The sequence below is a fragment of the Scophthalmus maximus genome, chromosome 11 (assembly GCF_022379125.1).
Source record: "Scophthalmus maximus strain ysfricsl-2021 chromosome 11, ASM2237912v1, whole genome shotgun sequence".
Taxonomy (NCBI): domain Eukaryota; kingdom Metazoa; phylum Chordata; class Actinopteri; order Pleuronectiformes; family Scophthalmidae; genus Scophthalmus; species Scophthalmus maximus.
In genome coordinates, this window is record NC_061525.1 from 9,290,435 (window position 1) to 9,316,848 (window position 26,414).

Consider the following 26,414-nt stretch of genomic DNA (forward strand, 5'->3'; position numbering starts at 1 on the left):
GCACACGTGCCCAAAAGCGACAGGGCGTGTTGATGACTGTGAACAAAAATGCTGCTTCCACTGCAACAAAATGACTCTACTGTTTTGTCTCCAGCTTTCACAGAGTTCATGTCTGACAACAGCTTGGGTTCCACTTGTGTTGTATCACAACCTGTACCTGTGGTACAAGATAGCCACACGCCACTCAATTTTTTACTCCTCCAGTGTTCGCTTCGAGTTCACAGATGGATAGAGTGGCGTGGTCCATATGAGGAAAACCAATAGTCCAGAACCCAACTCTGCTGCTGCAATGTCATGCACTTCATGTGTCCACCCCCACTGTAAAAGATTTTAGTGAGTTGTAAAAATGAAAATGTGCCTGAAGACATGAATGGAATATGCTGCACGTGACATTTATTTCAAATCTCCTCTGGAAGATGTGGGTGGCGTTAGCTGTGTGCGAGTTAAATCACAGTCACACTCCCCTTGCCTTTCCTTTCCCTGCTCTTAACTTCCCGCTCACTATGCTGTTTAAAATTCATGGACTTTCTTATCTCCTTTTTGGGGGAGAGAATGACAATTATAATTCCCTGGAGTCTACCAAAAGTGCTTAAAAATTTGAATGAAGGGCACTCAGCAATCATGTTTGCATGAAAATTAACACGTAGCAGACTCATTAAGATCATGTCATGAGCGACTATCCATTTACTGTATGAAATAGATGCAACAACAACAACAACAGGAATGAAATACATTTCACCCACTCAGTGATTAGAGGTCATTCATTTGTCTTTGATCAAAGTACTACTACTACTACTACTGCTACTACCACTACTGATAACAATAATAATAATAATGCATTGGACAAGTAAAAACACATATCTTTCACAAATATACTGGTATTTTCTCCCAGAATTGCTGTTTAACCACAAAAGCCACAAATCACCGTCCCGAACACCTTACCTGTTAAGGAGCTGTCCAGGTTGTCCATGCTCGACCCTGGTGTGTGCTCAATACCGCGGGGATGCCTGGCTCCATAGCCTTCATCCTCCTCCTCCTCCTCTTCCTCCTCCTCATCAGGCAGGTCAGTCTCCTGATCAGAAACCATTGTGCTCGACACGTAGCCCACTGGAGGAGCCGGAGCCTGAGGAGGGAGAGAGCCTCCCTGCATGTGCCTGCGAGGAGACACGGACAGCATGTCATCCCACTGGTATATGCACAAACTGTGTGCATGGAAAATGAAATTTAATGATAATAATAACAAATGCTGAAAGGGGGTGAAAAAATTGAAGTGTATATGGAAATGCCGAGCTACTTTGAGATGTCTTTCATACGTGAAGCGCCGACTAAATCTGCACAATTCCACTAATTCTACGTTGCCACTTACATGCTTACACAATGAGCAGCTAATTGCTGCTGAAGATGGTACAAAGCCACGATCTCCCGGCCTGTCGACACATGGCAGTCACCTCTGTGGCAGCCTGCTCTGCTGACAGCCACGTTTGTTTGGGGAGTGCGATGTCTTTGACGCGGTTTTCGCGGTGGGAATTGGTTGTAATTACTGGCCCTCTGGTGTTGTCAGTGATGCTCTCTAACCAACGTAGTCATTACTGGGTAGCATGACATCTCCTTCCTGACACCCAGCCGCCCCCCAGCCCCACCGCCACTTCACTATTATGAATGAAAGCCATAATAGTGAATGCCGCAATTGGCGACAGAAGGAAGCGCGGCCTTCATCTGACTTGCATGAGCACAACAACAATGGAATGTGCCGTATAGTTGTGGGAGGAGTTAACAGCTGGGTAAGGGATTGTTTCTCTTAGAGCGACTAAAATGCAGCAGCCACCTAAGTGGTAGCAAGGGCCCCTTGAAATGGAACGGTAAATGGCTTTATCTCCACGGCACACGCAGCTGACATACTGCTGGGCCAAAATAAATCCAGGCAGCAATACACACAGGGCAGAATGTACAGTAAGCATTCCAAAATGACAGCAGTGCATTTATTATCAGCTATAACAATATATCTTTCAACGCGGTTGGATGATGGATAGACGCACAAATAGACACACATATATACATTACCATGTCTGTTTTGCCATGTCCAGTTGGTACACTCTCGTCAGCTCATCCAAATGGGCCTGGAGCATGGGCTGCATCTCATCCCGAGGAGAAGGGGTGAGCGTAGCGGTGGACTGCTGTCCGAAGGACACAGCAGCCGGGGAAGAGGCAACTCCTCGGATGGGTGGAGTGGGAACCCTCTCCTCCTCCTCCTCCAGCTCATCCTCCATGCCCTGGTGAAGATAGGTCTGCACAGGCATGGGGGGGCCCCAGCCATCACTCTCATACCTGAGGAAAGAAGAGACGTTTACTCTACACGTTTATGTTAATGCAATCTTCAGTCAATCTTTTTCACCGAATAATACACCCAATTTTTATATAATGTTTTATTAATTATTATGTGTACAAAATGTCAGGAAAAAGCTAACTACTTCATAGAAAAGGTTACATAAATTTTCCTTAGCTTGCTAATGCAACCATGCTTTTAAAAACCCTAAGACGTCCAGTTTACTTGAATATATGAAGAAGAAAAGTGTCAGATCGGCACAACTGAGAAGCTGAAATCAGAAAATGCTGGACATTTTAACACAGCTCATTGATTTAAAAGCTGAAAGATGTAAAAAAAAAAAATGCATATGGACAGAAACATTGCAACAGTGAGGTGTGTGTGAGGCTACTGAATTGGAATAGCAAACTGCACAAAAATAGCATTATCTTAAATTGAATTCCTACATATCAACAGTACTTTGTGACCTTGTCCAACTTTTCAAGTGTATATTATATACGACAGTCCTGAGTGCGATCGCAGAGGTAATCAGGCCTCACTTCCACATAGCTGTGCTTATACATGCTGAAATAATACTAGCCATAAAGAAAATGTTCATTAACGAAATTTGTCACTGCACACTCCACAGGACATAACTGTTTTAATCTGCTGCCATTAAGAGCGGCCTCAGATTTACAGTGCACACGACTCTTCATTTGCAAGAGAGCCTATTAAAGCAGATGACTCTGCCCAGATTGGAAATGGGCGTAAGAGGGACGTGGTACTGTACCTGCTGGACCGGAGAGAGACACACGCTAACACTTAAATAAGCTTTGGCTACTTTGTTCCAATGTGGTTTGTACACTCTGTTGAAAGCACTACACTAAATGAAATGTAAAAAATATGCCTGCAAATTTAAGAAAGTCATGTAATGTAGATAAATTAAATGAGTGACAAGTATCAATATTCAAACGTTTATGAGAAATCTTTAAACTTTTTACATCTCAGTTGGTGTCCTCCCACTTTTATCTTTATAAAACAAATGCAATCAGGATTTTTTTTTTCCATTGTGAAAAAGTAATTTATCTAAAACAATCTATGTCTACACGCTGGTACACCAGTACTGTTGCAGCAGGAGACTGCTCAAACATGTTTCCTTTTTTTTCTTTTATTTATTTATTGTCCAGTCATAAAGTCATCCCATAGCCTGAAGACAGGATTAGTAAATAGTGATCTGCAGCCATCTGTAAATGAGTGTTTCTGCGAGTGCCTGTGTAAGTGAGAATGCGTGTGTATCTGGCTGTGTGGGGAATCACACACACACACACACACACACACACACACACACACACACACACACACACACACACACACACACACACACACACACACACACACACACACACACACACACACACACACACACACACACACACACACACACACACACGTTGATCATTCACTCTTTTCCAGATGTATAGTAGTACAGTAATTAGCTGCAGAGAAAACAGAGCTGAACCCTGTTATTACACACACAAAAGTGTAGTGTTGCACATGTTGGCAAGCATTGTGTTTTTTCATTCCAGGAGGCAAAACATTACAATGTCTACTCCTTCAGAAGTCAGCAGAAAAAAACCAATGACAGCCACAAGCAAGCTCATCCTTTATATTGGGAATGAGAGGGGCTTGTTGTTAGAAATTGTCTGTTTTCAACTGTTATCTATACTTTTTTATTTTGAGTTCATCTGTAAAATAAAATCAATTTTTTTGTGCCAGGCTTCAATATCTGATCAACACGTAAGAATGAAAAAACCTATTTGAGGCATATTCTCTGTTCACATCAATATGTGTCATCTTCGATAGTCGACATACCCTCCTCCCTCGTGGTGCTCATTGGGGTAATGGTCCATCTCAGTGCCAGGAAGAGGGTGAACAGGGGGAGGGGGCAGGGGAACATTGGCCCAGCTGGACCCATTGGCTTTGTTGGGTTTGGAACCAGCCTTGGTCTTCTTCTTCTTTCCTCCCTTTCCACCTACAAAAGGAGAGGACATATTTGTGAAATACAGTCATTGAAAAATTGCAAATTAGATTGCAAACGAAAACCAACTACAAACGAATGCACAAGTGGGTTCGCGTTGTAAATGACAGTAGCTGCTTCTTCCATGTTACAAATGTGTATTCTAAAGAAACCCAGTTCAGTCCAAACACAGATCTATTTGGACTCAATTTCAACACGCCTTTGGAAAGTCATACACAATTTCAAAAACAAGGTTTTAATGGGCTCCTGTCTGTCAGTGCTTCCATAGAAAAGCTCAAGGTTTCCTGATGAAAAGCATGCCTCCATTGATTGATTGGCTGAAAAGCCTCAAATCTCCATAGAAACAGGAGAGAGCGGCAGTAAACGAGGCTGAGGCAGACCTTTGTGCTCCACCCATTCCTCAGTGTCCCCTTTCACACCAGGCTTTGGGCTCCACAATGAAATATCTCACTTCACAGCATCATCATAATGAATGGCTTGTGTAGTGTCAGTGTGTCCCTAATGGAATTCACTGAGAGTCTATTACTACTTTCATTTCTTTTATTACACCAGAGCACCGCTAACCCCATCCATTTCCACTCATATCCTTCCAACAGCCGATTCTCCTCTGTCCCATCCATCTTTATAAATCTGCCAACCAGGTCAATACTGTGTTTTATACAATTTGGTCAGTGTGGAAGAAAACCTTTTTTTTCTCTTTAAAACACATTTGGCTTTTCCCTAATCAGTTTTTAAGTTGAGAGAAATATACAGTCTAGATATATTCCTGAAGACATACCGGAGCAAATTGAACTTTCACTGGGGTTAGATCCCTATAAACACAAAGCTAAAATGCAGTTTTCTCTACTGAGAATGTATTAATCCACATTGGAATATTGGTAAATCAGGGAACATTTTATTACAACTCCCACTATGGCAAGACCTCTCTCCTTTTACAATTTACCTCTGAAAAAAAAACACCTTCATATCCACAGTAATAACCCTAATGTGTCTCTTTAGCTGATGTTTTAGACAATGGAAAGTAGATCAAACAAATAGCCACAAAATCTGTTGTTTGTTGTATTGCATTGGATTTAGCCTAAAATGGGGTTAAACACACATTGTACATTATCTCACAATTAGTTATTATTATTTTTTAATATATGCATTATTTCTCTCTGCATATGGAGGGGAAGTAAGGGAACATAGTGTTTGCATATATAAAACATTTTTGGCAGACAGAAAAGCCTCTACCAGTAAACACCTTACATCTCAATCCAGAAAATACCTCGAGCTGACGTCAGCGGCCTCACAGACTAGTGAGAGCCATCATTGGGAAACTCTGCTGAACACATTTGTATCTCTCATCTGCTGGTTAGCCTTCCCTGCCAAAGGCCTGTAATCACCTTCCCCAGGGCCGCAAAAAAAAGGGATGCCAATATCTCATCCTGTGCAATGTAACATAATGTCTCCAAATTTGATTTAATGAACAGACTTAACTCAAAAGTAACTTACCGACATCAGAAGAAACTTACAGAAGCAAGGAGGTACATTTCTATTGATTTTCAATGAAGCCAGATGGCAAACAAATCACGAACGTTGTACGTTTCAAGTCCAGATAATATTGATATTAAAAAATATATTTCTACCTCAAATACAAGAGAGGAAATATCAGGCATGAGGAGATACAAGTGGCGTCAGAAGGAGATTAATGAAGAACGGAAGTGATAAAAGAAACAACTGTAAGCCCAAGGCAGGCAGCACTACAGTGTAGGTAAAGTCTGAAAGTAATTGGGTTTCCTAATTGTACCTCTGGGCGACGCTTGACTTTTACCAATAAATGGTGAGCTGACGTGATTGTTCAATCATCCTTAGTCTCTCCACACAAGACCAGCCATCAATATTGTAAATGAGCCTCTTCTAGGGAAGGATGGACTGGCACTGGAATTACAACAGCTCACCCCAAATATGAAAAATACAGAGTGAGAGCGAAGCTGTGGCCAGGAGCTATACAGGAATTACACAGCGAACCCATCTCCTCTGACAAAACTGGGCCTCTCTTCAAAGGGGAACTCGTACTAAATATAGATCCATCGTTGGGTATTTATACCTAAGGTTTGGGCGGTCCCAGCCTATAACTGCAGGGCTGCATAGCCTTGAGCTTGCTTTGTTTTCCCTGGGTGCGTCAGTGCTGAGGGGGGAAAGCCACAGAGCAGAGACTCTAAAAAGACTATGCAGCCAGTAACTTGTGGTTGGGATAATAATTCAAAAAAAGGACATCAAATCGCCCGAAAGTCATGTATCATTTGCATGTTTTCCGTTTACATAAAAGTTACATAGTGAGGTGAGATGCAACACGTACAGAGAGAGCAGGAGCACAATGGGTCTAGCACACACACAACCATAGACTTGACATGATCATGGACTTTGCAGCCTCACAGACAGGACGGTGTGAGTGGAGGGGAACAGGGGAGTCATACATACAACACACCAGCCACATCTCTTCCCTTACACTATGAGAGGTTTTAATGAGCAGCTTCATGCCCCCAGTGGAGATCCACGCTGCCATAAAAGCTGCTCTACTTCAGTTCCTTTTCATCTTGCTCCCCTACTTCAGACCTGACATTTATTATTCTTTCTATCTGCTTAGAGGGACGAAAGGCACTGCAACTTCAACCAACCCCCCAAACCCTCTCCTCTCGAATGTTGAGTTTACTTTGGCTGAAGTCAGAATCAAAGCTTAGCTCGTGCTGATTCAAATTACCATCAATGTTGTAAGTGTCTTTCTATGGTTTACAACATGCAACATTTCCATTATGGGACAAAATGTAAAAGTAAGTGAAATATATATATATATATATAAATTTAATTAATACATCCTGCTCAGCATTTATATTACTTTCCTTGTCTAACAGAGCTTTAAAGAAATAATAACAATGTGTTTAATGTGGCTATTTGCAGAGAATTAACGAAGAAGATTGGAGGTGCTCTAACATCTAATATATTTTACCACAAGTTCATCTTTTCGTCCAAGCAAAGTTTTCTGACAAATTTGAAAGGATTTCCCTCGATGTGTTCATGAGATATCTCATTTCAACAGCCAAAGGTCATGACCTTTGACCACCAAAATCGAATCAGTTAATCTTTGAGTCCAAGAGAACCCTAGCTACAAATTTGAAGATATTCCCTGATATATCATGTTCATGAGAGTGGTATGTACATATGTCTATAGAGACAGATGGAAACCCAAAAAACATAACACATTTGGTTTCGGCTGTCGCCAGCGCATAGACATAGGAATATGCATATCAGCTCCTCTTAGGCTCTAATCTGTCACTAATTAACACATTGTAGCTCAATTGTTTAAAACCCGAGAGTAACAATTACAAGCTGTCATTTAATGGGGATTCGGAGCGAGTGAATTCAGTTACCATTGGACAGAGCCAGACAAGATGTTTCATGTTAATGCAGCTGACTATAGCTTGATATTTATTTGAGAAAGAAAGCAGACAAGCATACTTCATCCTGGATGTTGAACTCTTTTAAATCATAAAGTGTACATTTGTCCTGTTAAGAAATTTATCTATTTATCTGCATTTCAGCTAATCATAACATACAGCATGTGCTACACCCAGTAAGAGTCTTCATTAACCTGCGTGTCTCAGGGAAGAATCTGCCTGTGAGGCATGGCCACTTCACATCCTTCTCTCCAGACTGTGTGCCGGAGCACTGAATTAGGGACCAGTTAAGGCAGTGGCTTGTAACTAGATAAAAGGGGAGAGTGGAAGGGAGGCAGGCAGAGGGCTGCCTTGGTGTCCTATAAATGACATTGTAATTCTCTGAACATAGGTTTTAGTGTAGTCGGCAGCCATTAGCAGAAGAGGGGAAAAGGGAGGTATTTTTGCCACTTTACCCAGCCAAGCATCTCTAATGGCGTGTGTGTGTGTATAGTCCACTCTGTCTGAAAGACTCCCTCTGCCCCAATTCTCATCTTCTCAGTCACACACCGAGAGACAAAGCCTTTGCAAAGACCGGTGAGCGGTGATGGCAGAAAACCTAGAATTAGCACTTACAGCCATATTGTGTAAGGAGACCATAGCACTATTCTTTCTCTCTTATCTAAATGTCCTGCTTCTTTGTGCTCCAGTAACTCTTGTCCAGCTCATATGCCATATCACAACATGGCTACACACAGTAGTCACCATTATACTCAGAACCACGCATAACTTAAAGAAAATAACAACAAAGCGTTCACATGTAATGCACTGTAGGCAGGGGGGGGGCTGCGTGAGAGAAGCATCTCTGGTGGAGGAGAGGGACGACGTTAATAAAAAAAAAAAATCTTAGATGTCAGGTTTGAACATGCAATAACAGATCAATGAAGCAATTAAGACATCCGTCAATCATGTAGTCAAGCGGCAGAGCCCCAGAGAGTTTCCCAGTTCACTTCATGAAAAAAGATTCTCTGCTGCGTAAACCAACCTGAGAGACTGCCGCTTCGCTCTGAGCTGTTGTGAGAGCTGGTGGTGCTGAAATCTTGTGATTGGTTGTGTGGTATTCTATTAGACAATCCTTCGGCCAATCGGTAGTCGGGAATGAAAAGGAGGGCTACAGTGGGGGTTGAAGGGCAAAAACCACAGTGGCATCAGGTGATTGGCACATGCAAACATGCAGTTAGAGCATCAAGCAAGCAGGATATATTCAGGAGTCATACATTCAACAAGCTGGACTTACTTAACATCTACTTTACTTTAGGATTTGTAAGCAACAGACAAAACCTTTGCGGGAGAAATTTGATTTATTGATCTGAAGAAAAAACAGCTTGTCCCCCTCATGCATAATAATTTGTGATCATACTTCTCATGACGGTAGGGAGATTTAGAAAAGTAGTATTTAAAGATTTATAGTATTAATGGGACTTTGCAAAAACTATAAATAATCCATTTTGTACTGTAGAAAAATAAGTATCATTAATATGTATTAGAATATAGCTGAGGAATGCTCATCTCACCCTCAAGTATAAAACTCCAATCTGCTTTAAAAGTCCCATTTCAAAGTAATTAATTTGGATTATTTTCCTAAATATTTGTCAAGATAAAATGGATTGGCCATTACTCTGAAACTGAAGGAGTCATGAAAACCCAGCAAGACGGAGGATGGATGACTTAGCCGTGCTAATCCTTCAGGAGATGTTTATTCAACCTTGTAGAGTAACCAAGTTGATGTCTGCTGGAGGAAAAATGATTCTTTTTAAGGAAGCCTCCCACCACCGCAGCAGGGTTAGAAAGACTTCAGAAACTTGGGGTGGGAAAAGTTTAAACACCAAATGGCCGTCTTGTTACAACTGTAAACTCACAGTTTGTGAACTTGGTTAAAAGACTCTGTTTTTGATGTCAGGGGACGGCAGTAATGGCACAGTAGCTGACACACTATCGTATTAAACTTGCTAAACCTCCCACACATGAGGGCAACAATGTCCCCAAAAAACCTCTACTGGCGCGCTCACTTTCCCGGTATAACTTACTGTTGTTGCAGGAATTCTTGTCGGGCAGGGAGTAGCCCAGGCTGGCCATCTCCTGCTTGGCCTGGAGTGAGGCCTTCCACTGGGCCTCTGGCAGGTCGACAGCCAGCTCATGGATACTGCTAGAGTGGAGAATCTGAGTGGTGGCATAGGGAGTGGCCTGGGATGTTTGGCCAGAGCTGTTGTAGTTGGCTTTGGTGGTGAAGTCTATGCTGCTGTAGATGGCTCCGTCAGAGAGCATGGTGCCTGTCTTATCCCCTTGACCGGTGGGGAGATCTGGGAAAGAGGAAGGGAGGGACGATAAAGGAAAAATGCCCTCTAAGTTATATTTATCTCACCTGTAGCCCGCAGTATTTAATTAAAAAAGTGTATGTTTTTTATGGAAAATAAACAGATAAGGACTATCCAGGTCTTGAGTGACCTGCGAATTAAGTGCACATGGTCTTTGGGTCTTATAAAACCACTGTCTGGGTCCTGGTGCATTTCAAACAGCATTAACAGGTTAATCTAAAAATAAAATAAAAAAAGAATGTATCCAAATTATTCATATATTCCAACCCTGAGCCTCAAAGCTGAGGAGCCCTGTTCCCCTCCACATATGTGGATGTCTCACTCTCCCTCCCTTCTCTGCTCATATACATCAGGGAAAATGCTGCTGCTCTGCATGTGTGTGCGACGGCAGGGGAAGGGAAGGAAAGAGCAAGCAGACTCTCTCTGTGGTGCATGGTTTGCATGCCCAGTGAAGGGGAGATGATGTAGAGCCGTGGCGGAAGTGTCCGCAACTGCGCCAGTCAAGCTGCGCCTGTCCTTCACGACTGGCTGCTCAAGACCATCCTTTCAAACACCCATCCACCCCCTGCTCCTCTGCCTGTCTCTCGCCTCACATTCTCCTGCTCTGAGCTATGGGCTATGACACCGAGCTGGACTATTCGCCATTACTTAGCCTGTTGACAGCGGAGGCCCCCGTTGTTAATGCTCTTGCTGTCCTCGGATGTGATATATAAATGTATATCCAAACATACACGGCATATGCGCATACTGTGTATCCATCTTGCATGCATATATGTACATGACGAACAACGGGGGCTCTGGTACAACAGAAAGGATTGCATGCCATCATCTTTCATCTCGTCTCTCGTCTTTCTCTCAGAGCACCTACCTCCTCGCCCAAAGTTACTCAGGTCATTGGGTCCCCCGGAGCTGCTGTTGACAGGCAGGCTGGTGGCTGGCCAAGAGTCTGCTAACCAGGGGTAGCCTGGGTCACCGGCATTCAGCAGCCCTGGCCGGCTGAGCACAAACACAAGATGAGACACTAGATTAAACATCGGCTATGAAACAACATTACTAACGGAGTTTATTGCACAAACAACATCCCCGGTTCCTTATTATGCACGGTTTAATTCTGCATTATGTTACTGGATTTAGAAATTATGAATGAGAAAAAAAACAACTGAAATCTGCAGAGGCAATTTGAAAAGAAAAAAAGAAATAAATCAAACATATGTTTAAATGCTAGGTTGTGCACAAAAATGTGTGTTTGTTTTAGATAAGCTTGCCATGAGCTTCTGAAGCTAATGAAACACATCAGAGATATGGGGGAAGTACTGTACTGATACATTTCTTCTCTCACTGAGTTGGAATTCCTTCAGGCAAGCACAGCCCTTTATCGCTCTGTTTATCCTGCTGTGTCTTTGTCACATTCTCCGAGTTATTGATTCAAAAGCACACCGACGAGATTTGCGCTCTGCAGCAATGCACGTCGTCACCCACGTGTGTACGTTTCCTCATTCGTTGATATCGTAAGCTTTCTGCTGTGTTTTCCCATCAACCCCTTGTTGTGATGTCCAGACAGTCTAAATCTTTTTTGATGAGACATCAAAGCCTCAGCCCCGGCACCACGTGATGCCCCGGCCCACTTGTGGGACGCCTGCATATGGGAGAGGGCAGCCCCATTTAACAGGTGTTGTGTCCCTCCTGAGGGGTGAGAACCATAAAAAGCAGCCATTAAGACTTTAACCTGTCATGGGTGACTGCTGGGAGGCCATTAGGGCCACTTTACTGTACAATCACGTTTGAGGCTCGTTACCACGGGAAACACAGATGGAATCGAGTTAAATGCCTTCGTTTATGTTTCAGTGATGAATCATAGTCCACTTGTTTCTAATCACCCCACCATCGAATCTGATGAAAATATCTATAATTACTAGTTGACTTAGTAGAGGAAGGATGAAAAATAAACACATTTTGTGCAGACAATAGACCCAACAAAAGTATTTTTGCTGAGGGAGTCATTCATTTCCCTCAGATAAATCACACTCTGCAATGGTCAGACAAGCACCACATGTGATGAAGCGGATGGGATTGCTTTCCCAGAAACACAGCACACCCCGCTGTCAGTGCCCGGCAGTGCTGTGTGCAGCAGACTACAGATACACTGGTGCATTCTGAAAAAACGGTGTAACACAGTAGTTAGCAGCCTGGCTTCCTGATGGGGCTTTTTGTCTCAGCTCCAGTGGGGTGATGTGTTGGCTCTGGGGGGCTGGGAGAGAGTCAAGCCCTGAGGACAAGGGCAGGTAATGGGCACGCTACAGCGAGTTTCTCCCTCAGCCACAGGTTCTAATTGAGAAGAGCTCCAATAGAGGGGGGAGTCCAAATGAACTGGAAGCCCTGGCAAGCTAAGAACCCTCGCTGTGGTTCCTGAATGCCAAAACAGGCCCTCGGGAGAAACAAGTCATTCAAATTGATGGCTGTGCATCAGACACATGCACTTTTATAGGGTAATACATCTCCCCCATCTTTCTACGTCTGTTTCTGGCTGCCATGTTTCCCAACTGCCATCATTCTCTCTCACCATACCATCTTTCCCTAACCCCCCTTTTCCCCTTCACCCCCCCCCCCCCCCCCCCCACCACCACCACCTCCTCTTTTCATTCCTCCTCCAAGACTCTTGTGCACTTAGCATCTGTCAGACGAAAAGCAGTTGAAAAAGAGAGAGCGCATTGTTCTCTAATGTATAGACTCCAGGAAGGACTGCACCATAAATGTGCACTGTCTAAAATAAAAGACCATGACCTTGTCTCATCACCGCTCTCCACTCTCACTCGCCCTGTGTGCTCCAGCAAGTCCTCCCCCAGCCCACTAGAAAAGGACCATTTGAAAGACAAGGAGCTGACAGTGGAAATGGCTGCATCGTCCTTGTATTCATCACACAGCAGAATTCCTGCTCAGGATAATTAGAATAAGAACGATTCCTACTGGTGATATTAGATGTGTGTGTGTGTGTGTGTGTGTGTGTGTGTGTAATGGGGAGCGGTTGGGAGGTGGACACTGGGTCATATGTCTAATGAAAAGTTGACACCTATCTTGGATGGATGGCAACCTTGGCAGATAAAATTTGATTTGGAGCGTTCCCTCTTCCTATTCGACATTTCAGTTACTTGTGATGGGTGGGAAACCATAAATACAGCCCCTGACGCTGAGCTTCCCATAAATAAGCCAAGTGAGCGATATTAATTCCAAAGCAACTTCATAACTCAGGTGTTTATGGTCGGCCAGACTAGTGAATGGAACTTGGATTAAAAGTCTAGACGTAAAATAACACTTACAGCGAGGGAAACCCAAACTACTTCCTAGATTAACACTCAGGGAACATGCTGTCGTTTGGCATTGAGATTGTGGGATGTAAAGGAATCTGCATAGCAACAGCTTCAGTAAAACCTGTTCACTCTGCTTTATAGAAGTAAATCTACTTTGCTAAAATATTGATCAGTGCAGAGATAGGAAATTATTACTACCTCCTAATTACCATCTCCCTATTGGCAGGGGGATATGGAATGAGCCCATATCGGCTTTTATCAATTTCAACTGAGCAGCCGAAATCAAATCGTCCAGACCTACCAATTTGCAGCCTATTCATCATCCGTGAATCATTTATTTTGTGATCGATTAACTGCAATTGTTCAGTCAGGGAAATTTGGCAGGAGCCAATGAGCAACTGGAAACAGACGTGGCTTCATTTGCTATTGTCTAATTAATGCAATAAACATCTCATGTAACAAATGAACACGTTTTCCTCTGATACTCTGCGGCGCATTTTCACTCTCAGGGCAGATGGGGAAGTTGCAACATCTGGGATTTGATGACACTGGTGTGACGAACGGATCGCAGGCTCGTGATAGACTAAGTGTCTCCCAGACTGCATCCTATTCCAGTGTTGTGAAAATTGTGGCAGTCGCTTCTACCGGCTAAAAACATTATGACAAATACAGAGCACTACAAATACAGACATTTCAAGTCCCATTTGCTGGACTAAGAATCAGAACCACTTATGTGGAAAATTGAAGGAAAAACACTGCAGCAGAATGTAGATGAGAAAAAGGCATGACGAGTGGCGTGGCTAATTCTTTGAGAGCCTGCCGGCAGCTCGCAGAACAATACAGGCAAAATTGTCCATTGTGGCATCCAGTCATATGCTCGCAGTAAAAAAAAAGAATAGGGGGGAGAAAGAAAACAGCATAAATACAAAATTGCTGCAAACCAGACTGCAGAGTGCACACGTTCCCAACAGCCCAGAGACACACAGGGTCAGATTTAGTTAGCAGCGTCTGGTTGAGTCCTGCAGGTTGTAGCTAGTCAGGTGTGATAAGCAGGAGATAAACGGAAGACCTGTGATTCTCAGGGGAGTCTCTTGAATACCCACAACGGCTCAGTAACTGGTGTCATTGAGATATGCCCCGTTCTCTGTAGCCCCTCTCGCTTTCACTAACATACGCGGAAATGGAGCCGGCTATATGGGGGTGCAAGTGGGGTACCGCCACACACCTCTCCCCTGGGTAATTATTTTTACATTATTACATGTGCTCAGATCCCAGCCGCCCACGCAAGGTGACAGGCAAATTTATCACTCCAGGGGGCTCCTGGGTTGCCTGTAGCCAGCAGCGGAAGATAAATGACAAAATAAAAACACTCTCTGCTTAAATTGTTTCTGTTAATTCTGTTGAGGAGATTTATGCTTTCATCTGTCGATGCATGAATGGAGATGCGGCAGAAGTGTGCATTTGCACGCCAGTTTGCGTGGTAGGCACACAAACAGGTATTGGATATCCATCAACCTATCAGTCATTTATCAGTGTTAGAATCAAGAGCAGCTTGCCGACGACTTTGATGCATGACTGTGGAGGAAGCGTGTAAAGGCATGTAAAGATAATAATGATTTATAATCAATTTTCTTTTCACTTGTGATATTTCACATAATTATTGATGGCTGGTTTTTGTGTTGCGGTTTTGTTTCTGGTAGGACACTCACCTTCCGTTGCTCATCAGACCGCCGTCAACTCTCTGGAATGTCACTGAAGACAGAAAAGAAAGAGAGAAAGAAGAAAAGACGAGGGGGGGAAAAGAGAAAACGCCAGATATTGAGATTTCTAGCATACATAGCAAACAACCAGTATTTATCGCCATAATTAAGATAAGATGCATTGTATTTTCAGTATTGTCCTGTTTCCCCTTGCGCTTCAACAGCTATGTATTCATCTGCTCACTCTTTCTTACACAGCTACAAAGTTAATGGCTTCACTAAGGGTTGCAGATGTCCCTCTGCATCCAATGCCTCTCATGAAAATTAAAACAAAAAAAGGAGTGTAATGATGAGGACGGCATATTGCTTTGTATTAAGTGGAGACGTCATGTGTTCCTCAAGGACGAGACGCCTGATGAGAGGGGGAAACTCATTCCATCTTTCTTGTTTTGCTGCTGAGTTATTATCAGATTTGTGATTAAATCTCAGCAAAAAAATGATTAGAAAAGGCAGAGGGCTCATTAATCACACTGGATTCCCTATCTAGAAGTGCAGAGGCTGAGTTACTGATCCTACGGCTGCCGGGGCTCCCCAGAAATTATGCATGTGGCCTGTGCCATTACAGTGCTCAATAGATAACAAGGGCCGCTCGTTGTCAGGCTGGTAAAACTCCATGGCTCAGGGTGAGCGACAGCTGCGGAGGATCTATTTCATCTCTGTTGAGCCATGATGACAAAGCAGCATCAAGACTTCTAAACATGTTAGAACTTCAGTGGATCACAGGAAACATGGAGAAGCAGCAAGAGTTTTGGAAATCACCTCATACCACTGAGAGGAAAAGAGAGGGTGGGAAAAAAAAAGAGAGCTGTTTTACTCAAGAGAGAGAAGGAGAGCTGTTAGTAATTTGGCTCATGTGTTCCACAGATGGAGATAAAAGAGAGAAGGAGTCATTCCTCCTCTCTTTTCTGTTTCATTCAGGTTGATTCCACAACAAGCCCAGGCACGGACGAGAGAGGGGGCTTTTCTGTGGGTGACGTCGTAACGCAGATGAGAGGGGGAGGAAACTCCCACAGTAGATTACAGAGGCTGCTAGCAGGACATTTTAATGCATCATCAACATTACCTAGGCTTACTTAATCCAATTTCCTCGCTCATCAACAGAGAGTTAGGATTTTAAGCAGGAGAAACACAATTCAAAATGTGTCTAGCATGCATGTAAAAATAGTTTAGAGTTTATTTACTGCATTCAGGTTTAAGCAGCTGAATACAAGCAACTGGAATTCAAATACTTACTGCTAACAATCGTTTTAGTCAGATACAAACAAACATTGCAGGTCTGTCTGAATACAATATACTGCAGCGTTGACAGCTTGACACAGACTTTGGCTTTCTTTATTTAATCATAGCTAAAGCCATTGGTCTCTGTTCCACCACCAACAAACTTGCATTAGAGAATTCTGCCGTCTGAGAGACGACTGACAGGAGGAGGAGGAGGAGGAGGCGAGGTGGAAGTCGGCAGCGGGGAGGCCTCTGAAGTCCCTATCTGTGCTCAGGCACATTTCTAGGCTGCTGTGGAATACTTTTATGTTAGCCAGAGTGACATGGCGGCATAGCTGTGCTTCTCGCCTCTGTCTTCCAGATAAGCACTTTCTCCAATATGAATACAGATTAATCCCCTTTAATAAGCATTAAGGAAGGGTGGACATAATCAGCATATAAAAATTCCATCAAATCTCTTTTCCTGCTGGCTGTGCGCCACAACAGTGTAGTGATTTACCTCTCCTACTGACAGGAGGCCGAAACAGGACACTCCTGATACATCAACTAATTGTCAATAGAGAGAAGAGCAGCACTGCGAGACTCTTCAGCCATACTTTGGCTCAGGTTCTAGATACCTCACCAACTGTATAATCTCTGCTATATTTCACCTTGCTTGCCACTCAGATCTATTTTAGTGAATTATAATGATTCTCTAAGGTGTGCTGCTGTGGAAAGACTGCAGTAAATTGGGATTTGGCTGTATGTTCCACAGTAACCACATTGCTACATGTGTACTTTAACCAAAATTTGTTTAGTTGGTGATGGTAAATCCGGGAAACAGAAAGAAGAGGGGCACTGGGCTGACCCCTGATCCGTTGAACCATATGTATCAGTTACACAGATACAATAAAGAAGGAGGCCTTTGGGTCTTTGATCAGCTGCTATTGTCTCAATTCACTCCATCCACAGATGAATGATTTTTGCATTGTTGGTGCCACTTAATTCAACAAAGGTCAAATGGTGACATAACGCTGTTACACCCCTAAGCGTGGTAAAAGAAATTTGGCCAACGAAGCAAAACGCATATAGTTACAGTTGTGATTCTTTCGTCACAGGAACATTTAAACTAAACAGAAGGGATGGATAAATCTTTACCCTAACCTAACCCTGCTGCCTAACTGACACCTAGAGAAACAAATATATTAATTTTAAAATTATTAGAGTCTTCAGAAGATATAAAAAAAGCAAAATGGTTATTTGAGGAGGAAGAAAATGGACAGTCTTACCCTGAACCACAAGACTTAAGATTCACAAGACAGGATGGAAGTTCATTCAAAAACAGACATACACAATAAATACAACACATAATGTACATAAGGCTGCGGGTTGGGCAGGGACAAGAGTTTCAGTTTGCGGGGCCCTGGTCATGGCCAATAACAAATGTGGATTTCTTTGACTTGTAAATTTGTTTCTATGGTGGCTTTGAATCCCTTCGTTTGTATATGGTTTGGATTTGCATTAGCCATGACCATCAGTCTGACAATCCAAGCACATATACTGTACTATAAGCGGGCAGGAGATGGATCTGCATAGAGGTAGGGTGAGGAGACGGGACAAATGAACAGTACCTGCAGGGGTGAAGGTGAAGGACTGAACTGCAAAACAAGAAGACAGAGAAGTTGTGCGTTAAAAGCCCGCAGAGATAAGCAGTGCTTTGGGGGTATCTGCACACTGGGGATGGGGGCCAAGTCGAGAGGCGCTGAGGGTCAGACAATGTAAGACCACATTGTCACCCAGTGTGCAGAGCATCAGCCAAGAAAAGCAGCCAGCTTAGAGGCCACAGGGGTGCAGAGACAGTGGCACAAACCAAAGAAAACTCACATGTAACAAACAGAAATGAAGACAAAATTAACCAAGCAAAGTGATAGTAGCAGCCACTGTACATACACTTTGCATTTGGATGTATAAACATGTGCTTCTCTTGATTTTTTCTTGAATATTGTGCTGCACAGACAACCATGCACGCATACATAAATGTGTCAGTTCATTACCATTTTCTGCTCCCTAATTAATCTTTTACCCTTGGCAGTGTATGTGGACATGGTGGTTGCTAGTATTGACTGGGGTCGCTCAAGTAAGATGTCAGGGTCAGTGTGTGGGAGGAGAGTTGGACGAACTCCAGCTTCAGTGACCAGCAGAGAGTCCAGTCTGCCCACTCAGCTCAATCACCCTGGGCTATTAACCAACACCGTGGGTGGATTCGTCAAAAACGGTAGCCCTTTGGATGTGATTCACGCTGACATCTGTCTCCCTGTTGAGGTTTGCGCACCATAGCCATCTGAGCTTCACTACCAGCAGCTTCTACACCATTAAATCAAAACTGTACTGATTAAGACAGGAAGATGTGAATGTAGTAATAAAATATTCATGCTTCAATAGAGGAATAAAATAATCATTTGTCGAGTGGTAGAAGAATTTTCCATTCTTTCGTAAGGCACAGGAGCAGAGTGTCAGCATTAATTTGCATAGGTGACTATGATCAGTCTAACCTGCGTAGTTGCTCAGACCCTTTCTCTTCTTTCTCCTCCAGTAGAGCCAGATGCTGAAGCCCATGAGGATGACCCAGCAGGCGCCTCCAATACCGGCGATAAACGCAGGCTGCTTCACAACATCAGTGATCTGCTCTGTGATGCTGTTGTTCCGGTTTCCATGTATAATCACGTCCCGAAACTCCTTACCTGGGGGCACAAGGGAAAAACCGGCAACATTAATGGGATGCTGGGCGGATAGCTACTGGAAGGAGGCAAGATATAACAATGCTGCAGTGCATGATTTGCTGCTTCAAGGTGAAAGTTAACGCAGGCGCCCCTTATAATGACGAAAGGCCCTGGGAGTGTTGCACTTCTTCACTCCGTAGAAAATAACACCTACAGATACATCAAGGCAGGGTTAGGGCTAGATTAAGCTCAAAGAAAAGCGAGGAGGTCTGATGAATTTCAGCTGAGGTATTGACAAAGGGAGCTGGACAGGATCTACAGGATGTGCAGTGAAATATAATGTGCAGACTGAAAAAGACAAAGCCTAAAAGCTTATAACAAACCCCCAGATGAGAAGGTTGTTTGCTTAGCTCAGCCCCTAATTCACTCTATTGCCGGTAAAACACACCATATGAAATGAGAAGAGAGGATCCCGGTCTGTATTGATCTCCAATCGCTGCTCACCCTGACTATCTGCTTGACACTATTTCTTTGAGCATGAGAAGACACAGAGCTCGGACAAATGTTCCCTCACATCAACAGAAACAAAGTCATACAAAAAAGGCACATATTAAATGTGCATGCGTGCAAAGACGCAGAAAAGTTCTTCATCGTATTACTGTGTCACCACAGGAACACACCCATCTGCACAGCCACAGACTTGCAAACACACAACATATTATAACTGCAAGCTTAGGGGCTCTGCTCTGGGAGATGGATTATGTGAGTGACACTGGGGAAATAAGAACATGCTACAGGCCAAGCCATCAGTTATGGGTCAAATCAGGCACAATCTGCCTCGGTTCCACATAAATCATAGGTGGTCGTACCACATTTCAAAATAGTGATATTTTAACAATATGATAAATTTGGCAATTCATAGTGTTCAATGAAATGTTTCTTATTCTTCTGATGATCTCGTACCCTAACACTGGAAACTGTTGTGTTGCTTTTTGTGAACATTGGGGGGGAACTTTTTTTATCACTCAGTCTTACCGATGATGATAGACTGAGGTTCACTCTTCACTCCAACACCAGCACTTGTGCTGGCAGCTACTTCCACTCGGTACACCACTCCCACCTGCAGCCCACCCACCACCACAGAGCGAATGGCTGCGTCCACGGTCTTATTCACATGGAAACGTGTCTCATTACCTAAACACCAGATCTAAAGCAGAGAGGGAGAAAATAGAGAAGGCAGTTGATTCCATGTGGCTTTGTATAAGTGAAATGAAAGTGCATGTTGACTTGCTGCAACAGACCTTGTACTCCTGTATGAGGCCGTTCTGGTGGTCTGATGGAGGGGGGTCCCAGGAGATGCTAATGGAAGTGCTGTTCTGGTTTCCCACGGTCAGGACTGTAACCTGCTGAGGAGGGGCACTGGGAGCTGAAATAGGAGGCACAAAAATCACCAGGTCAACAATCAAATATACTCTGTTGCAGTTCAGGCAGCGAGTATTTAATTGCTATGGTACATCTAAATATGTTTGAAGAGGAGCTCAGAAATATGCACACAGCAACAATCAGACTCACACAAGTCCACAAATACTTTGCGGGTTAATGGTTCTTTGGGATGGCACAGGTGCCTGAAGGCTGTCAAGATGTCTCATTAAAAGAGGGATTTGCATGAAGACCATGGCAGGTCTGACATGGCTATAGCCTATCTTTAACATCTCACTATTATTTAATATCTCATCCTCTGGCTCCAGGCTGCTGGTGGAGCTGCACATAGAATACTGGTATTGATTTGTGGAATGACATCCTGGCACAGTCAGGAAAGAGCTCCGTGAAGCTAAGACTCCATCATTAACCCCGCCATGGTGGCACTCAACGAGGTTATAGGATGAAGCGCGGACAAGAAGGAAATATGACAAAAAAGAAAATACATTTTAGGGGAAGGAAACAAGGTCTCAGTAAACATATTGACTGATTCCATCGATCAGCCAGATGAAACTAAAGCCAGTAGGTGAGGATCAGACGGAGGCTTCACAGCGCGGCTCATCTAAATGAATCAGCTCGGTCCACGGACAGGCAGGGAGTGTATCGAAACAAGACAAGTCCAAGCTTTCATAAACCTCGCTCTGTTGTTATTCTGATGGCAACAATCGTGCGACCCCACAAGGTGCAACAGAGGAAAAATAAATAACAGTTGGCCCAACTGGAAATAGAGTTTTAAAAATAATGTTTTCTCATTTCCGCAGTGGCTGGCAGGGGAGCGGCACCACAGCAGAATACTGACAGGTCAATTACTCCTGAGCTGCCTCTCCCTCACCTCGCCTCCATCCAAAATGGCACGTGTCACCCTGTAAATCTGTGCTCATCCCTCAGTGCGATTGGCCATGCGGTCCCCCAGAGAGCCAGGGAGCCCTGGCACGGTGGAAGATGAATGGGTCCAATGATGAACCCAGCACCTTGGCCAGATTAGAAACAATCTACGGAGGGAGCATCTGATCAACCATCGTCCTCGGGGCTCTCCGACGCTGAATTACATCCAGGTGACAAAGTGGTGGATCGGTGCGTGGCAGCCATCAGAGACAATGTCGTTCAAAGTTAATGTTATGAATGATTTAGCAGCTTATTATCATGCATATTTGTGCTAAACAATACACATTTTTCATTAGGGTCCTGGGAGGCTGTGCTAATAGAGCCATTAGCGGAGTGATGTATGGCAGGCAGGAATGTGACCCCCTGTCTCTCATGCACACACAGTGCTTTGCTGCTTGATGAAGGAATACAAACATAACATATCCATACAAAAAACCCCCAACTAAACCAATAGCTAATGCAAAACAGTGGGTGGTGTGGGAGGAACGCTGTGGACCTGCCATTAACATGGATGAACATTTGTCCGCACAAATGAACATTTATACAAACATGACTGATTTCCCTTCCATCTAAATAAGCATTATTTTGCATAAATGATGGGACTCCTTGGTGAATTCTTAGACAATCATTCAGTGGGGATCAGATGGCTGCCACAGTTCATTTATGGTTTTCAGCCATGACATGACTGTCCAGAGGGAGAGTGAGACAATGTGTGAAAAAGAATGAAGGTCGACGATCAAGGTGGACATGGCATTTGAGCCCCGAGAAAACTGTGACCCCCTGCATCCATCTGGACCTGTTCAGGGGAGTCTCTAACTGTATTAGACCTGGGTTTAATCACCCTCTGAACGAGACTTCTCTATCCATCTAACTGTGCTTCTCATTGGTCCCAAGGTCTCTGAGGAGCCCTGCAGCTGTGTGGTTGACAGTGTGTCAGCTATCTCAGCTGACCAGGTACAGCAGCGGGCCTGTGACAGAAATAGAAAGTGTCCGAGCTCTCCGAGGGACTGGGGATGCAGATAGAGCAGAGGCAGGGAGCTTTATCAGCATTGGTAATAGCTGTGACATGCAGGTTCGGGAGGCCTTAGGGAGAGGAGGCGTGTCGGCATGTATGGGTTTACTGTATACGTGTCTCAGTGTGGGGGTGTGTGGTGGGGACAGCTGCAATTTGATGGCAGTTCCACTACAGCAGTGCGTACACTGGCTGGCCACAGGAGATACAGTCCCTTTGAGAAGGAGGTAATAAATGGGTCTGTCACCCCGACAGGATGTGAACTGTCTCCTATACATGCAGGCGTGAATACGTTGTGGCACGATGGGCTTTGTGTCCAGTATAAAGAGCCTGTGTTTGTCTTTTTTGTGCCGTGGTGGGACTGTGTGTCTTCAAATTAAATCATAATTTAATTTCAAATGAACTGAAGGTTGACGAAAGGCTGGTGCAATGCTATTGGATGCATTTCATTAAAATACAGCCCTGTGTGTGTGTGTGTGTGTGTGCGTGTCTGTGTGTGTGTGTTGTTGTTGTGGTGCCACACTGCTCTGTGGCCTTGTCAGGCCCTGTACGAATCAAGCTTTGGGCGACAGATCATCTTCGCAGGAGGAAGTGTGTTGTGTCCAATCACAGCTCAGGCCTGTGGCTTCTGGGTGATGGATTGGAAGTAGTTTGGCACTAACACCACCAATCATAAAAAAAAATACAGTAGGAAGGTCAGACAGACAGGCACAAAAACATACACGCAAATGTATTCTCACATATACCCTCAGTTCTCAGAATCCAATGTGATAGAATGAATAAGAAAACAGAAAAAGAAAAGAAACAGAAAAGCCAACCATAAATCCATAATCATCCCACGTCATGTCCATGTGGACACACCACAGTTTGACAACTGAGCAAGTCTGAATACTCTAACTTCTCCCTCTTCGTACCTTCTTCGGTCGTCCGCGCTGTCCTGGATTCACTGTCCATGCCTTGAAACTCGTTGAAATAAGGCCGAACCTTGATCTCATACACAATCCCTTTCTTGAGTGCAGAGAGGACGACGCTACGCTCAGAGGGGACCTTCACGTCCTGCGTCTGCCAGGGTCCTGGTGAAGGCAGCCCTGATGTCTGCCTGTACAGAACTCTGTAACCCTGGATGAACTGGGACTGACGATCCACCTGAAAAAGTGAATGATGGGAGATTATTTCATTGCAAAAAAAGGGGGGGTTTCGTTTACATAATCTGGGTCAGCAACTAGGTAATGCAATTGGACATTACACTTAAAAGGCCGTTATTTGTTTAATTGGCCATTTATCAACAGCTATGTCACACTTGTCTCAATTCACACCCTGCCATTACCATGCAGGCACAATTCCCGACCCAAAGCAAAAGTTCCCTCCTCCATTAAAAAGTCTTTCGTAATTCCACGTTGAAGGACATATTCGTGTCTCATATGTATAATTAATACAAACTAGTGACACTGGAAAGCAGGCCTCACCACCATCTAATGTTGACTTTGAGTATGCAAGTGTAATGCAGCAGCAAATACAGACACCCACGGGACATGTGGGGAATACACAGCAGACGTGATAACAAAAGATCTGTCCCATAGAAAAGACAGAGAGACTGGAAGTGTGATGTCTTGCAACCCATAACGGACCCCTCCCTTATAACTTTAAGGGTCCATTTAGCCAGACAGAAAATCTGAATTTATGCAGAGGAGGATTGGGGGCATAACTCATTGTAATGGCTTGTTAACAGTAGAAAAAGTGAGCAGGGCTTTCAAGTGGGATATTAAGCAGCTGTTTTTCGCCAGTGCAGCCCGAGTAAATCAGCAAAATGGATTCGCTGCTTAGTGGGTGACTTTTATTAATGGAATGATTTGGGAATATAAAAGCTCTCCGAGAGTGGCCCCTCTGTTTACTGAAAGGGCCCCTGATTGATCACGTTGCCATGTTTTGTGTTGATTGTACATTACAATCATAAAGCAATGCTTTAGCATTAAATTAGCCACCAAGTCTTGGGGTGAGACTTATTATAGGGGTCAATAAACATGTCTCCAGGAAAAGAGCTAATGTGGTTCATTTGAAAATGGAAACAGGCACCCCATGCCACCAAGTGAAGGGTGTGTACTGTAAATAGTTGCAACTGAGTGATTTATATCACCGCAATCAGAATAAACTTGCGCACATTTTGTGTGAACACCTCAGCTTTGAGGAATATAAATAGCTTTGTTGTCCTCATTACCATACAATTAAAAAACATATTAGCCAAGGCCGTAGCTGTTCATTTTTCACATTTAATAAACGTGTCTAATTTTGAGACATCGCTAATCCTTGTGGAGAGGCAAACAACACAACATGTGTACATGCTTTGTGAGAGAACAGATGTGTGCTTGTGTTGTTTGAATCATGAGTGTAAAAGAAGATTGATGCATCATCTCAAGGTGGTATGGGAAAAAAATCATATTCACAAAATGCAGTTCACTTAAAATCTCTATAGTTTTATCTGTACAAAGTCTTGGCTTTAAAAGGGATGTAGATGAAGACACGTGGAAGATTGATGAACATCCAGATGTCTCTGACATTTCTTTTCATGCTTGCTGTGGTTAAAAGAAGCCGTTTCCAGCTATTTGATGTTCAGTTACTTTTAAGTCACCAATTAGAATATTGCAAAGCCTAAGGGAACAACCTGACTAAAATGTCCTCATATAAAACAAACGGTGACCTCAAGGAGTTGCTTCAAAGAGAGATCTGATGTTAACATCAACTATCTTGACTTTATGACTCAGTTTTGAAAAATCAAAGATGTAAAAGAATGCAGAGACACTTGGAAACCACAGAGAACTGATTTTCATTCTCCGTGACAGTGTAGCATCAGGTACATAGTTTTATTCTTGTATGCAGGATGACAACTGGCACTTACCGTCCATGTGACCTGGATGGTTGTGGGACTCAGGACAACGGGGTTGTGCAACCGAACTATGACCTCGCCCAGCTCCTTCTGTACGTGCCTGTGGTCGACGCCCTGAGCTGGAGGGCTTATATCTGCGAGGGAGCCGGAGAGAAATATGAGAGACACAAAAAGAGAGACATAAGCATCCAGAAGAAAAAACGTTGTCCACTTTCTTCCACTTCAGTGTTCACTCAGTTCCTTATTTGAAAAGGAGAAACTTCCTCTGCATTACAATGATCTAATTATATTTTGTATTATGGTACGAGTCTGGTTTGGATAAAAGAAAGGAGACCTGGGTTGACAAAGTTCTTTAGATTTGTGACTTTTCTGTGTTCACTGGAACCCGACTGAACCACCAAATCAGTAAACATACTCTGACATCGAGACCCCCAGACATATTGTTTGTAAAATGACAATATAACACTATTGTACGGCTAATTTCCTATTTTGCACATGCATTTGTTTCTTCTTACAAGTAATTAGAAGAACTGAAGTATATGAGATATGAAATATGTGTGGTTGAAGCAAACCACATTTTGAGTTATTCACTAAAGGAAAACAAAAACAAAAACTCAGAAGAGGAAATTGAAATTCAAAGAAGCTTCATTAAAAAAACACCCATGAATTACAGGCCACACTAATAGGGTTAGACAGGCCAAACACAGTTAGAAATAAGTGCAAAATCAATTTGTCATCAATGTCAATAAACACGTCTATATATCATCTCAAGACCTTCACCTCAGCATGAGAGAGATATGTGGCAATTCAAACTGATTCCACTTCCTTTCTTTTTTTTAACACTCTTGGCTTGCATTTGACATAGCGCGGCCACAAGCTGCGTGCTTATTTTATTATATTTCTTTTTTTGCAGGCAAATTATCATATCAATGTAATCTGGAGACTGGGGTTTGTCCGAAACTGTAATCAAATCTTCGTTGGGTTTGGAGGCAGTCATATTTTCCTGTTATGATCATTAACATAGCAGGGATAGCACTAACTCAG

At 43.4% G+C, this 26,414-nt stretch overlaps 1 protein-coding gene across 17 annotated transcripts in view; it reads right to left on the reverse strand.

The window, feature by feature from the left end:
* robo2 (roundabout, axon guidance receptor, homolog 2 (Drosophila)) overlaps nt 1-26,414 on the reverse strand; it is a 287,075-nt gene that overhangs the window by 9,806 nt on the left and 250,855 nt on the right. For 8 of the 17 annotated variants that reach the window (XM_035623147.2, XM_035623148.2, XM_035623146.2 and 5 more), the window contains 13 exons: nt 25,383-25,504; nt 23,404-23,635; nt 20,415-20,539; nt 20,149-20,320; nt 18,946-19,134; nt 18,025-18,051; nt 15,146-15,188; nt 11,000-11,127; nt 9,844-10,116; nt 8,802-8,927; nt 4,175-4,334; nt 2,062-2,325; nt 943-1,154 (listed from right to left, as the gene is read on the reverse strand). In XM_035623147.2, coding sequence (XP_035479040.2) covers nt 943-1,154; nt 2,062-2,325; nt 4,175-4,334; nt 8,802-8,927; nt 9,844-10,116; nt 11,000-11,127; nt 15,146-15,188; nt 18,025-18,051; nt 18,946-19,134; nt 20,149-20,320; nt 20,415-20,539; nt 23,404-23,635; nt 25,383-25,504 — 2,073 coding nt within the window. The remainder of the gene's footprint in view (nt 1-942; nt 1,155-2,061; nt 2,326-4,174; nt 4,335-8,801; nt 8,928-9,843; nt 10,117-10,999; nt 11,128-15,145; nt 15,189-18,024; nt 18,052-18,945; nt 19,135-20,148; nt 20,321-20,414; nt 20,540-23,403; nt 23,636-25,382; nt 25,505-26,414) is intronic. The other 9 variants (XM_035623152.2, XM_035623151.2, XM_047335654.1 and 6 more) reach the window with 3 other exon arrangements.